The sequence below is a fragment of the Gracilinanus agilis genome, chromosome 3 (genome assembly GCF_016433145.1).
Source record: "Gracilinanus agilis isolate LMUSP501 chromosome 3, AgileGrace, whole genome shotgun sequence".
Classification (NCBI taxonomy): domain Eukaryota; kingdom Metazoa; phylum Chordata; class Mammalia; order Didelphimorphia; family Didelphidae; genus Gracilinanus; species Gracilinanus agilis.
Window position 1 is genome coordinate 25,730,417 of NC_058132.1, and position 15,180 is coordinate 25,745,596.

General features: G+C 45.7%; 1 protein-coding gene and 1 non-coding gene across 2 annotated transcripts; both read left to right on the forward strand.

Annotated features, from left to right (window-relative positions):
• Positions 1-6,486: 6,486 nt before the first annotated feature.
• NOP53 (NOP53 ribosome biogenesis factor) lies at positions 6,487-13,863 on the forward strand. Its single transcript, XM_044671118.1, has 13 exons — positions 6,487-6,711; positions 7,058-7,122; positions 8,866-8,950; positions 9,496-9,689; positions 9,990-10,060; positions 10,393-10,488; positions 10,584-10,688; positions 12,072-12,236; positions 12,429-12,604; positions 13,166-13,232; positions 13,466-13,542; positions 13,631-13,687; positions 13,787-13,863. Exons 1-13 carry the CDS (start codon positions 6,503-6,505, stop codon positions 13,791-13,793), a joined length of 1,374 nt encoding a protein of 457 aa, XP_044527053.1. The 5' UTR covers positions 6,487-6,502; the 3' UTR covers positions 13,794-13,863.
• LOC123243498 lies at positions 13,279-13,402 on the forward strand. Its single transcript, XR_006506019.1, has one exon. It is a non-coding gene; the product is annotated as a small nucleolar RNA SNORD23 (small nucleolar RNA).
• Positions 13,864-15,180: the final 1,317 nt, after the last annotated feature.

Sequence of the window (15,180 nt, forward strand, 5' to 3'; positions counted from 1 at the left end):
AAAATAATAACCAAATTGAAGAGGATTCTCTGGGGAGAGTGAGGTTCTCAAGGGACTCCTTGAATTTGTGGATGATGCTGGGCTGGCTACAAGCCTGGGAACATAGGAAAGCCTCTTGGCAGAGAAAAAACCTTTTCAAAAGTCTGAACTGATCATGCACACAGGAAAGTCCAAGTGGATGAAAAGTGTCTATTGTCTAGAGCAGTGGTTCCCAGACTTTTTTGGCCTCCCGCCCCCTTTCCAGAAAAAAATATTCCTTAGCCCCCTGGAAATTAATTTTTTCTTAATTTTAATAGCAATTAATAGGAAAGATAAATGCACCTGTGGCCATCACTGCCTCCCTGGATCGCTGCAGCACCCACCAGGGGGCAGTGGCGCCCACTTTGAGAATCACTGGTCTAGATTATGACATACATTTATGTATTTTTAAATTTTTAAATGTTTTTAAAATATAATTTTATTTTCAAAAATATTTTTCCATGGTGACATGATTTATGTTCTTTCCCTCCCCTCTTCCCTTCCCCCTCCCAGAGCTGACAAGCAATTCCACTGGGTTATACATGTTTTATATGATATACATTTAGATAAGCACATAGAACAGACAGATAATGAGTTGAGCCAAGGGTTGACCATGAGGATGCTGGGTCAAACTACTTTTGAGAAATTGTATAACTCCTGTAATAATCCCATGCTTCCCATAGAAACAAAGGCCCATTGTTTAATACCAACATTCTGCTGGTGTTACTATTTGGCAGTGAGACAGGAAACATGAGAAAGAACTAAATATCAATATCACACAGTGGGCCAAAGCAAGGAGTATGGTGGTGGGTGGGAACAGGCTGTAACAGAACCAAAGAGAAACTTTGATAATAATAAGAGTTAACATTTCTCTAGCACTCTCAGGTTTGCAAAGCTCTTTACAAATATGAACTCATTTGATCTCAAAAACAACTCTGAGAGGCAGGTGCTCTAATTATCCAGCATTTTACAGAAAAAGAAATCAAAACAGAACATAATGAAAGTGACTGGTCCAGGTAGTAAGCATCTGAGGCAGTATCTGAGTCCTCCTAAACCTGAGTGCCCCTAGCTTTATTTGCCCACCATCTAGCTGCTTTAGAATAGGATTAAAAGATGCCACCTTCCACACCTAGGGCAGCTAGGGGATGCCATACTGCACAGTGTGCTGGGCCTTGAGTCAAGAAGACTCATCATCCTGTAGCAATCCAGGTATACATTAATTGTGATATTATTTTAAGAAGTATTCAAAAACTTAACTCTTATACTGCCAATGATTGATCTCTGCAATCCTGAGTCAAATTGAATGTTGACCTTGCCAAATCCCTAGCCCTTCCCTAAAGCTACACCCCAGAAGAGAGTCAGTTATCTCAGTCTCCTTACTTTTCCTTCAATGATCAATTAACATAGGTATCAAACATCAGTAGATGCCTTAGGCCCTATCCACCCTGGATCCTGATCTTAGCTCTACCTATTGTTTCAGATTTTGGCAGTTTGCATTTTATGATGATTACCTCATAATGTTAATGTATCAGGCCACCAGCCTCTCCCCTTCCCCCCATACTGTTGTATGTAACCCCAATAAAAGTGACAAGACATCAGTTGGCAAGAGAGCTCTCAACCATCAGAGCTCCTAACCATGAAGCTCTTGACCATCAGAGCTTACTCGCTGTCTGCCTACCTTATGCCAAAACTTTCTGTGTCTGTGTGTCTTTATTCTCGCCTTATATTCTCTTTCCATTAATCCTTAACCCGTAACCCATTTTCACTCAGTCCTTGGTTCCCCTTTCTGAGTGTCCAACCCACTAGGAATCTTCGTGGAGTCGGTGGACGGCTTCACATCCGGTGTTCAAATCTAAAATCAGGTATTTCCTAGTTGTGAGACCCTAAGCAAGTCCCCTCACCCTCTTTGCTTTTTTTCTCATCTATAAAATGAGCAGGAAAAGGAAATGGCAAATGACTCCAGTATCTTTGCCAAGAAAACCCCAAATAGGGTCGTGAAGAGTGGGACACAGCTGAAATGATTCAATATTTACAAAGCACTTTTTAAGCTTTGCAAAGGGCTTTCCAAATATGGTCTCTTCAGGACACCATGAGAAGTAGGTCCTATTATTACCTCCATTTTATAGATGAGGAAACTAAGACAGAAACTAAGGAAGACAGAGATTAAGTGATTTGTCCAATGTCACACAATAGGTGGCTAAGGTCAGATTTAAACTTGGGTCTTTCTGATTGCAAATATAATCCTTTATTTATTATTTTCCCCACTTTTTAAATTTATAATATTTTTCCATGGTTACATGATTCATGATCTCTCCCCCTTTCTACCCTCCTCCCAGAGCTGATAAGCAGTTCCACTGGGTTATCCATCATTGTTAAAAACCTATTTCCATGTTATTCATATCTGCAGTAGAGTGATCTTTTAACATCAAAATCCCAATCATATCCCCATGGAACTATGTGATCATTCATGTTTTTCTTATGCATTTCTACTCCCACAATTCTTTCTCTGGATGTGGATAGCATTCTTTCTCCTAGGTTCCTCTGAATTATCCTGGATCATTGCATTGCTACTTGTAGAGAAGTCCATTACATTCGATTTTACCTCAGTGTATCAGGCTCTGTGTACAATGTTTTCCTGGTTCTGCTCCTTTCACTCTGCATCAGATCCTGGAGGTCTTTCCAGTTCACATGGAATTCCTCCAGTTCATCATTCCTTTCAGCACAGTAGTAGTATTCCATCACCAAGAGATACCACAATTTGTTAAGCTGTTCCCCAATCAAGGGATCCCCTTCATTTTCCAATTTTTTACCACAAAGAGCTCAGCTATAAGTATTTTTGTACAAGTCTTTTTCCTTATTATCTCTTTGGAGTACAAACCCCACAGTGGTATGACTGGATCAAAGGGTAGGCATTCCTTTAAAGCCCTTTGGGCATAGTTCTAAATTGCCCTCCAGAATGGTGGGATCAATTCATAACTCAACCAGCAGTGTAGTAGTGTCCCAATTTTGCCACATCCCCTCCAACATTTATCACTTTCCTTTGCTGCCATATTGGCCTATCTGCTAAGTATGAGGTGGTACTTCAATGTTGTTTTAATTTGCATTTCTATAATCAGGAGGGATTTAGAATACTTTTTCATGTTCTTATTGATAGTTTTGATTTCACCATGTGAAAACTGCCTATTCATGTCCCTTGACCATTTGTTGATTGGGGAATGGCTTGATTTTTTGTAAATTTGACTTAGTTCCTTATATATTTGGGAAATTAAACCTTTGTCAGAGTTTTGTTATAAAGATGTTCTCCCAATTTGTTGCTTTCCTTCTAATTTTGGTTACATTGGTTTTATTTGTATAAAACCTTTTTAATTTGATATAATCAATCATTCATTTTACATTTTGCAATGTTCTCTGTCTCTTGCTTGGTCCTAAATTCCTTCCTTTCCCACAGATCTGACAGGTATAGTATTCTCTGTTCACCTAATTTATGTGTGATTTCATTCTTTATATTTAAGTCATTTATCCATTTTGAATTTATCTTAGTGTATAGGGTGTAAGATATCGATCTAAACCGAATTTTTCCCATACTGTTTTCTAGTTTTCCCAGCAGTTTTTGTCAAATAGTGAGTTCTTATCCCAAAAGCTGGGATCTTTGGGTTTATTGAACACTAGTTTGCTGAGGTAATATTAGTAATATTAGTCTATTCCATTGATCTTCCCTTCTGTCTCTTAGCCAGTACCATATTGTTTTGTTTTTTTACTTTTTTTTTTAAACCCTTAACTTCTGTGTATTGGTTCCTTGGTGGAAGAGTGGTAAGGGTGGGCAATGGGGGTCAAGTGACTTGCCCAGGGTCACACAGCTGGGAAGTGTCTGAAGCCGGATTTGAACCTAGGACCTCCTGTCTCTAGGCTTGGCTATCAATCCACTGAGCTACCCAGCTGCCCTAACATATTGTTTTGATGGTCACGGCTTTATAGTACAGTTTATGATCTGGTACTGCTAGGCCACCTTCCTTCACATTTTTTTCATTATTTCCCTCATTATTCTTGATCTTTTGTTTTTGCAGATGAACTTTGTTATAATTTTTTCTAATTGTGTAAAAAAAATTTTTTTGGCAGTTTGTTAGGTATGACACTGAATAAGTAGATTCATTTGGGTAGAATTGTCATTTTTATTATGTTAGCTCATCCTACCCATGAGCAATTAATGTTTTTCCAATTGTTTAGATCTAGTTTTAACTGTGTGAAAGGTGTTTTTGTAGTTGTGTTCATCTTAATTCCTGTGTTTGTCTTGGCAGATAGATTCCTAAATATTTTGTGATTTTAAATGGAGTTTCTCTAATTCCTGCTGCTGAGTTTTGTTGGAAATATATAGAAATGCTGATGATTTATGTGGGTTTATCTTGTACCCTGAAACTTTCCTAAAGTTGTTCATTATTTCCACCAGCCTTTTAGTTGATTGTTTAGGATTCTTTAAGTAGACCATCATATCATCTGCAGAGTGAGAGTTTAGTCTCCTCATCACCTACTTTAATCCCTTCGATTTCTTTTTCTTCTCTAATTGCCATGGATAGTGTTTCTAGAACAATATTAAATAGCAATAGTGGTGACAATGGGCATCCTTGCTTCACTCCTGATCTTATTGGGAAGGCTTCTAACTTGGCCCATTGCAGATGATACTTGCTGATGGATTTAAATATATATATATATTTTTTATGTTTATATATTATATTTAATATATATATTTAATACAGCCCTTTATAAAAGCTTTTCTCACTCAACCTTCTTGAAGGCAATAATTTTCTATATGTATCTCCAGGGCTTAGCACAATCCTTGGCACACATAGCAAGTGTTTAAGAGATGGTTTTTAAAAATTAGTTTATTAATTGAAGAAGTATATTTTAGGAAGAGAAGATGGACTAGTTAAGTTGTGGATGAGGGATGGAGGGGAGTCAGCCAGCTCTCCACTGGCCTCCTGGAAACATAAGGAAATGAGGAAGGTTTCCAGTGGAAAGCATGCTGGGTGAGGAAATAACAGTCTGGCAGTTTGGGCTGGTATATTCAGTTTGCAATCTGCATTATTGGCAAGAATTTCCCAAATCAATAGGATCAGATTCACTGGTGTGTTTGAAAGGAAGAAAAAAAGCCAAATAGGGGGAAGCTAGGTGGCTCAGTGGATAATTACCAGTCTTGGAGACAGGAGGTTCTGGGTTCAAATGTGGCCTCAGACACTTCCTAGCTGTTTGACCCTGGGCAAGTCACTTAACCACACTGCCTAGCTCTTACAGCTCCTCTTCCTTGGAACTAATATTAATATTGACTCTGACAGAAAGTAAAGGTTAAAAAAAAATTTTACAAAGTGCTAAATAAACATTCTCATTTGCCCCTCACAACACAACTGGGAAATGGGGAAAGTAACAGGATCTACCTGAGGGTTGGAAGTGTTAACTTGGAAAAAACACAGAACTATTAAATAGTCAGAAAAACCACTCTTTAATTAAAGAAAGGCTAGATTGGGCCTCCACACAGAGCTGCGCATTACACACCCATGCAGAGTTCCAAGGATTGCTCTGGTCCCTTGACCCCTGGGAGAGCCACCAGTGCTAGATTGACAGCTCCAAGGAGCCATTAAAGTCGGGGAGCTTAAATACCTTTCCAGGGGAACATGGGGACTGAGGGTGAGAGGGAGAGTTGATTGACTTTACAATGGTAACAAAGGAAAATGAGGAGTTTCAGACAGGAAGAATGGTGATGCTTTACAGTGGACACAAAGGGGACAGATCCAGCCAAGGCCTGGGTCACCCAAGTAAAGGGCTTTGTCCTAAGGGGAGAAACCATTGGGACAAAAGAGATACTCAACACCTGATGGGATTAGCCATCCTCACTTAAACTCCTTTAAGGTCTATAGTTAGTCTGAGACTCTGGGGTTGGACTTTCCCTCAGGGAGAAACTCAAGTGACAAGATCAAACCTTGGGCTGTCACCTTTAAACTAAGTAATGGGGGGGAGGGGGGATCATTACATCTTTCTAGGCTCCAAGTTTGGAGGCTTCTAGATTCCACGCTGACAAGAGGATGGGATAAGGATGGTAAAAAATGCTTAATTCTGCGCCCGGCACATAGAAAGCAGCACATACATGCTCATTCCCTTTCCTACCACGACAAATTCACATCTATGATTTTGTTTGTATAGAAGAGCATATTGTACAAATGCGAATTTAAATTAGAATGTGCCAATGTAAAGAAAGATCTATATTTGCATAGTAGCGAAATTACAGTCATTAGCGCTGTAAAAGTTAAATTATAAAAAGGCAATTGTTGTTAATAAATGTATATATTTAAACAACCTAATAAGCTTACATTTTCACTACATCAGGAAGTGCCAGTTCCCTTTACCAACAGGGCGGCGGCAGCCGGAAGTACAGGCTTGGAGGAGCGGCTCGCCGGATATCCGGTGTCGTAAATACGATCCTCTTTCCTTTTGCAACATGGTGAGTGGCAGTGGCACCAAGCGCGATGCGGGAGATTCGGGGTTCCTGGGATTTCGGTCCGGGTCGGTGGACCCAGGGACTGTTAAACGGCGACGACGCGGGCCACGGAACAAGAAGCGGGGCTGGCGGCGACTTGCCGAAGAGCCGCTGGGGCAGGAAGTAGACACGTTTCTGGAGGACGTGCGGCTGCAGGAGCGCGCGACCGGGTAAGCACGCTAGGAGGATGGGGGCTGCGAGGGGATCCCAGGGTCGGGGACACTCGGCTGGTGCGGTTGCGTGTGTGTGTGTGTGTGTGTGTGTGGACATCTGTGATTGGCACTTCCGCTAGTGCTGAGCACACTTCCGGTCGGCCTTTGGGGAGGCCACCGGGCCGGCCATCCTGGGTATTTTCGTGGGGGCACTTTCTGTGTGGAGAGTGGCAGGTCCCAGATTGGCAGCTGCCTGGGGGAGTGGGTCACCCCGCAGGTCCTGGCTCGAATAGTCGAGATGAGTGTCTGGAGGAGAAATCTGCCCCCTTCCAGCCCCTCTCAATCACCCCATTTTCGCTCACAGGGGCCTGTTCTCGGAGACTCCGGATGAAAACCTCTTCTTCGTGGATAAGGGACGCCAGGAGGAAGGTGAGGAGGGAAGGGACGAGGGGAAGAGCTTGGAGACCCTTCCAGGCCAGAGAACTGGCAGCCTGGCCGAGTTTGAACAGAATGGATAAGAAGGGGGCAAGTCCCAGGCATCTTAAATAGTTCGTTAATTAAGCACCCACAATGTGCAAGTTGCTGCTGTTTGGCCATTTCCTACTGTTCCTGACCCCATTTGGAGTTTTCTTGGCACAGATACTGGAACAGTTTGCCATTTCCTTCTCCATTTACAGATGAGAAAATTGAGGCAAATAGTTAAATGACTTACCCACTGTCACACAGCTAGTAAGTGTCTGAGGCTGGACTCAAACTAGGTAAGATGAGTCTTCCTGGCTTCAGGCTTGGTGCACAGTGCTAAGCTAGTCTAGTGGTACAAAAAAGAGGCAAAAGTCTTAGAATCAGGATATTGTATTTGTTCCAAGGCAGAAGAGCCCGAAAGGGCTAGTCAATGGGGCTGAAGTGACTTGTTCAGGATCACACAGCTAGGAAGCCTCTGAGGCCAGATTCCAACCTAGGACTTCCCATTTCTTGGCCTGGCTATCCACTGAGCCTAGCTGTCCCTGCTGTGATATTTTTTCACAGGGGCCACTGTTTTTTCCTCCTGTAATGGATAAATCACTCATTAAGCACTTAAGCAGTATTTGCTTTGAACCAGACATTCAAGTTCTGGGAAGCTGAAAGAAAAAAACAATCTTGCCTATAGGAAGCTTATGTTTTAGGGCTAGAGAGCAGTATCAATCATGAGAGAATTATGGGATTGGACTAGATGGTTTCTCAAGGGCTCTTTTAGAGGTGATGGGACGTTTTCTGGATTGAAAAAAGGCAGTCCCCTAAGGAAACCTTAAGCAAACTTAAGGAAGAAATTGAGAAAATCACAGGGTTGAGATAGCTAGGTAGTAGGGGATAGAATGCCAGGCCTGGAGTCTGGAAGACCTGGATTCAAATTTGACCTCAGACATTTCCTAGCTGTGTGACCCTGAGCAAGTCACCCATTTGCCTAGCCCTTACTGTTGTTTTGCTTTGGAGCTGATAGTATCAATTCTAAGACTGAAGGTAAGGATTTAAAAAATAAACATAGGGTCTTCAATTGAGATCTAGAAGAGAACTTGGGAAATTTTTTTTTTTTTAATCAATACTTTAAGTAATGAAGTCAGTTAATTTAAGTGTAAGTGGTAGTGAAGAAAATATAGTTATTTTTACTGATTTAATTTCTAGTAAAATATTATAAAAAACATGGAAAAAATGGGTAGAGTTGCATCTAATGTTTCACGTGGTTGATGGATCAGTTAAATTTGCACAACTTATTCTTTATCATAAAAGTTTTTTGGGGGGCACGGTAGGAAATACAGCTTTAAAAGTAAAAATTAGTAATAAAATGCAGTTTTAAACAGAAGGTGGCAGTCCCGTGCCTGTGTAATGGAGGTAGTGGGAAAAATTTTCTTGGGGCCTCCTTGACTAGGGACTCCCTATATTGGGAGATCACCTGGACCTAAGAAGTGGGACTCATTCTCAGATCCTGGGGGAGAGGGTAGTGGCAAATCCAAGGGCTGGGGCAGGTTAAGAGGAGGGAGCAAAACCCCCCCCCCCCTTTGCCTGATGAATTAAGATTGATATAACTTTGCTTCTTGTGAAGGGCAATTATGATGTAGAAAGACAGGGTGCAAAAAGGCCTTGAACCCTCTCTTTCAAACCAGAGGTTGCTCTGTTTGACTCATCCTTCTTCTACAGATTCGAAGATAAAACAGGACTTGAAGAAACCTTTTTGGATTGACCGGGTTTTAGAGTCAAACTCCAAAGTACCTTCCCCAAAGAAGTGAGTACCTCTTCTCTCCCCATCGCCTAGCTCTGTTTTCCTTGGGATTTCCTTTCTTGGAATTCTGAGAAGAGGAGAATCCCTGAATAAAATCATAAAGGCTTCCTGGCTAAGGGAATAGGACTGTATTGAACCTTGCAGAACATGAAGGAGCCAGGAGAGGACCAGGACGGGGGTGAAGGGCAGTTTTAGGGAGATAATTAAGAGGGAGAAAGTGGGGCTAGAAATGACATCTGCAGGATCCTAGGAGAAAGAAGGGTGGCATTGGTCTGGGTCCAGCTGAGCAGTATAGATGGGGTCCAGTGGGCCATGGAGAATCATGGCAGTTTCCTGAGCAGGATGCTGGACAAAAGGGTTCAGAAAAAGGTTCAGAGTACTAGATTTGCAGCCAGAGAAGCTGGTGGAGTGATACTTAAGGGGAGGTGCTGTCAGAAATTAGGAAACTGAGGTCATGGTCCGAGCCTTAGGGAATGAGGAAGCTGGGGTTTCCAGTTTTTCTTTACCAGGGCTCTCTTTCCTCACCTCCTTTGCCCCTTTCTTGGCAGCATCCTCGCCCATCAGGTCCCCAATGGGAAGAAGCTGAAACGCAAACAGCGCTTGTGGGAGCACCTGGCTCAGCAGGGAAAGCAGCCCCGGGAGGTGCGAAAAGCCCAGGCCAGACTGCTTCAGCCCCCAGCCCCAAAGACCCCACCCTCTGACCCAGCTGACCGGCCTTTCTATGATCTCTGGGCCCAGGACAGTAAGTGAGGAAAGGGGAGGTGGGATGGGGGCCAGGGACTTGATAAAAGCAATGGGTTGAGGTCCAAAAGACCTGGGTTCTAATTCCACTGACTATATGTGAACTGCACATCTTTGCCTCTATTGATGCAATTGGAGCTTTGGCTCACTAAGGGTCCTTCCAGCTCTGAGTTGGACTCTGTTCATGAATCAGATGAGTCTGGATGGAGGGTGTTCTTCCTTCTCTTCCCTTAATCCCCCATCCCTACCTCCCTGCTGTTGTCAGACTCTTGCTCCTCTACTCCCATCTTGTCCTTTCTAGATCCTCTGGACCGCCCCTTGGTGGGACAGGACACCTTCTTCTTGGAACAAACAAAGAAGAAGGGAGTAAAGGTTAGTAGGGAGGTAGGGAGGGGGAAAGAGAGAATGTGTGTGTGCATGAGAGAAAATTGAAAGGAAGAATGGGTGGACTAGGAGAGAATAGGGAGAGAAGATCATGAGAAGAAGCCATTGTGGGCAACTATGCAGGGAGAAAGACTTGGGTGAAAAAAGGTCAATTCAGGGAAAGGAAACGACTGGCATAGCCAGTAAGCAGTAATTCAGTCTGTGGTTTCTTTCCCTGGGATTCTGGCACAGGAATGCAGGAGAGATTGGTTGGTATTTAGTGAATTCCCATTTGTATGCTGTCCTCTCCCTTCACCCCAATTCTTTTCTCCTTCTCGCAGAGACCTCAGCGTCTACAGACCAAACCCTCTCAGGCCCCTGCTGTGGAAGTGATACCTTCTGGAGGCTCTTACAATCCTTCATTCCAGGCCCACCAGGTACCACCTAGAACCCCCTAGACTGGTTCTAGAGCATTCCTCTTTCTGGGGATTCCCTCAGCCTTTTGACTGCCCTTCCTATTTGTGTCCTCCAGGCTCTGCTCCAGGAAGCCCATGAGGTGGAGCTCCAGAGGCAGAAGGTGGAAGAGAAGCTCAGTCGTCAGTTGGCCTTCCCCACTCCGGATAAGGCCCCCACGCAGGTGACTGACTGCACGGGGATCCCAGCCAGCAGTGGGCCTGCCAGTTGGCTGACTGATATGCCAACAGTTAGGCTCCCTGGTGGTTCAGCAATCCTGTTCTTTCTCCCCCTCATGCTTGACACAAGAGAAAACCCCAGACATCATCCCTTCCTTTCAAAGAGTTGCCTTGAAATGGGAAGGAGGCTCTACCTTGCCAACTGCTAAGTACATGGAGGCTCACTTGAGACAGAGGGGGAGAGAGCTGATGAGGATGGGACGGGGGGTAGAGAGCCTCTCTGGGCACAGCACTGAGCAAGGCTGCTATCTACCTTCTCCATAAAGAATATATCGATGTGTCACAGAGAGGATACAGATAGGCAGCTAGGTGGTACCATAGTGCACAGATCCTGAAATCAGGGTGACCTACCTTGAGTTCAACTTAGCCTCAGACACTTTTTTTTTTTTAATCCTTACTTTCCCCCTTAGAATCACTACTGTGTATTGGTTCAAAGGCAGAAGAGCGCTAAGGGCTAGGCAATTGGGGTCAAGTCACACAGCTGGGAAGTATCTGAGGTCACATGTGAAGCCAGCACCTCTCTGGACCTGGCTCTCAATCCACTGAGCCACCCAGCTGCCCCCCCTCAGACATCTAGGAGGGTATCCCCTGGACAAGTCACCCAGTCATGTTTGCCTCAGGTTCCTCATCTGTCAAGTGAGCTAGAGAAGGAAATGGCAAACAACTCCAATATCTTTGCCAGGAAAACCCCAAATGGATCACAAAGTCAGACATGACTAAACAGCAACAGAGTGGGGTTACTCACTGGGAATTCCCTATCCCAATGGAATCGCACCTCTAGAACCCAAAAAATAACAAAAACAAAATTAAGGGACTGGGAAAGACTTCCTTTGGGAGCTGGCGCGTGAGTTGCATTTTGAAGAAAGCTAGAAATTCTGGGAGGTGGGCGTGCATTGAAGGCACAAGGGACAAGAAGGCAAAACCATTAGGTGGAGTGTTCTGGGCTTGGGAATGACAAGTAGGTTATTTGGTTGGATGTAATGTGTATCAGGGAGAGAGATACAGTAGGTCTGGGAGTTAGACTGGAGCTGTGTTGGGAAAGCTGCCTCATTCTGAACTGAGAAGTTGGTCTTATATCCTAGAGGCAATAGGGAGCCCCTGGAGCTTCTTGAGGAGGGGAGTAATGCCCTCCAACTTGTGGTTTGGGGATTATTTTAGCACTTGTGTGGGGGACTAGAGGGGGAAGAACCTGGAAACAGGACTCCATGTGGGGGACTCCGCAATATTCCAGGTTAGAAGTGGGTACCACCCACTTGCCTTGAGTGGTGGCAGCGTGAGTAGAAGAGAAAGGCTGCAAGAGCTCAAGTATCCATCGTGCTTCCTGCCAGGAGTCGGCATTCAAGGAGCTGTGTGAGGGGCTATTAGAGGAGTCAGATGAGGAGACTCCTGCAGAGCCAGGAGATGGGGATGCAGAAGGCCCGGCACACAGACACCCAGGCCCAGAGAAGAAGACGGAGCAGCAGAGGAGGAGGGAGAAGGAGGCCCGAAAGCTGGTGAGGGGCTCCCTAGGGCGGGCATCAATCCAAAGAGGGAGGGTTAGGGTGATGAATCTCTTCCTTCTCAGGCAACTCCTCCTTGTGGAGTTTGATTTCTCTGCCTCCTGGGTGGCTTGTGCATGCCTAGGCAGGTGGGAAGAAGGGCTCTGCCTTCTGACCCTGGGGCCTGGGGTTGGGGTTTCCCCATAGAAAGCCCAGCAGGCCGCAGAACGAGCAGCTCGGAAGAGGCGCCAGGAAGTGTTCCAGCTCCGAGGCATCAGACTGCAGGTGGCTCAGAGGCTGGCAGAGCTGGCCCGGCGGCGAGAGAGACGGAGACTAAAGCGGCTGGCTGAGGATGAGAAACCCCGACGACTGGGGCGGCTTAAGTGAGGAACTGGGGAGCTTGCATCCCTCTACCCAGAGTTAACTGGACTGTACCAATATTTCCTCTGGTCAGAAACCTCTCCTGATTGCCCGTGGGACTCCTTCCACTCCCCACATCCTGGCATTCAGGGCCCCCCCATAGGGCAGCCCTAGCCTTCTTTCCCCAAAGTCTCAGGGGAAGTGAGAGGCCTCTATTGTCCATCTCAACCTTCACCAGTCCTTGCCATCCCCCTGAGCCTTCAGATCTGCCTGCTGTACCCTTGTGTGCTTTCCCCCTTCCCCCTTTCCCACCTTCCCAGGGTGAATCCCACCCCTCTGGCCTTGAGACCTTTCCTGGCTAGAAAGGCCGGGAGAAAGAGAAGAAGGATGCTGCTACTTCTTGTCTGCCCAGCCAGATGACCATTTCCCTCCTTTTCTTAGTGTCCTGAGGCAGTCGTGTGGGCCATTGAGAGCGTGTCTCCCCAGTTAGAGCTGTAGGATTTCAAAGCTGCTGGGAGGAAATGACTGAGGAGGCCCTCAGGGAGCTGCTGCCCCTGATGTCCTTTTCTCTTGCTTCATGCCAGGTATCAGGCTCCTGACATTGATGTCCAGCTTAGCACTGAACTGGCTGATTCCTTAAGGAAGCTAAAGGTATTGTTTCTTGGGGAGGGAAGCTAGGGGAGGGGAAAGGATCCTGTGCCCGATGAAGAGACTCATCCTTGCTCGCCTGAGCCCTACCCTGATAGTGGTTTGGGGTAATAGGTGACACCATGGCTCCCCTAGGAAGGTCTGGATTGGCCTATGCCTGGGGGCTGAGGGCACCAGGAGGCTGGGGCTGGGGATAAGAAGCTCTTGGGTCCATCTGATGCCACTTTCTTCCCTAGCCTGAGGGTAGCATTCTTCGGGACCGTTTTAAGAGTTTCCAACGAAGAAACATGATTGAGCCTAGAGAAAGAGCCAGGTAAGGGGTCCAGAATGAGGGGCCACACAGGGAGGGAGAGGATCTGAGGGAGGGGACCTCATCTGAGCTTCTTTCTCTCCATGTCCAGGTTCAAGCGGAAATACAAGGTCAAGCTTGTGGAGAAACGGGCCTTCCGAGAATTCCAGTGAGTATCCCCAGACCCCTCTGCCCCAGCCCCGGCTCCCCCTGGGTCTCCCCCTGGGTCTGTCCGGTAACCCTCTCATGGATTTTCTTGTGCCCACAGGTTATAGCTGCGACTCTTCGGGATGCGTGCTCTGCCCAGCCCCTGATGCTCCATTAAAAGTTCTTTGCTCTGTCTTACATACGTGCCACGTCTCAGTCCTTCCTTGGGTGTCTTTTTTCTCCTCCAGAGAGAGGTTTTGTTGCTCTGGGCTCTGTCACGCCAAACCCTCACACAAGGGGTTCCTCTCCTGAGGACTGGGCTTAGCTGAGAGCCTCTGCCAAACTGAAAGGTCATTAAAAAGTCATAGTGAGGATATAGGGAAGAAAGCAGGTCTTGGGGTAGTTACTATTAGCCAGAGGCGTTTCATGAGGGACAGTGGGCAAGCGGAAGGCTCAGTGTAGATGGGTTGCCTCAAAAAAAAAACAAGCATTTGCCAAAGTCTTTCATGTATTTTTCTGAGAAAAGATGGGGGCAGGTAAGTACCACGGTGGATAGTGCCAGCCTTGGACGTCCTGGGTTCAAATGTGATCTCATTTCTGAGCCTAATGACCCTGGACCAGTCACTTAACCCCAGTTCCCTAGCCCTTACTGCTCTTCTCCCTTACAACCTATACTTAGTATTAATTCTAAGACAGAAGATAAAGGTTTTTTTTTTTTTAAAAAAGAAAAGATGGTGGGGGTCAATAAAAGTAGTATAATAGAAGAGGGAGCACCACCATGGAGGGCATTGAGGGGAACCTTGCAGCAGAGACCCACAGTGCTCTTTTTCTTCACTTCTTAGAATCTAGCTTCCTCCAAGATGCCCCCAAGAGCCACCTTGTCAGGAGGCCTCTGCAGCACCATGTCTTCCCTCTGAGGCCACTTGGCATCTTCTTGGGATGTATCTTGTGGGCCCGAATTGGTCCATGTTGTCTTCCCCTGGAACATGTAAGGCCAGGGGGCTCCAGCCATCAACACAGCCTGTGCCTTAAACAGTATTTTTGATGGATTGGTCACCATGGAGCACACAAGGAGATGGCTTAGTTAGGCCTGGCACAGGCCCTGCCTTCCCTTCAAGTCTCTCCTCCAAGATTACATGCACATGCCTCAGGGCCCGATGTTGGAGGGGATGGATCCGGTGTCACACCCGCCTTTTTGTGCTCCTCAGGGATTTTGTGGAATGGAGTCCCCAGGATACACTTTGAGATGCAGACCCATTTGAGGATTTAATGAGAATTCTTTTGCCAGAGACATCTAGGCAACATCTAGGATGGATGCTGGTCAGGAAGGTCTATGTGTGAAGTGATCGGGGGAACATTTGAGGCCCAAAGAGAAGAAAAGACTTATCCAAGGTTATGGAGTGAATTAGGGGCAGAGCTAGACCTGGAGTTCCCGTAAATAGGGCAGTCATCATTTTCATCATTCCCTACACAGGGTCTGGTTTCCCCCTCGAGTGGGGATTTTGCTTTTTCTCA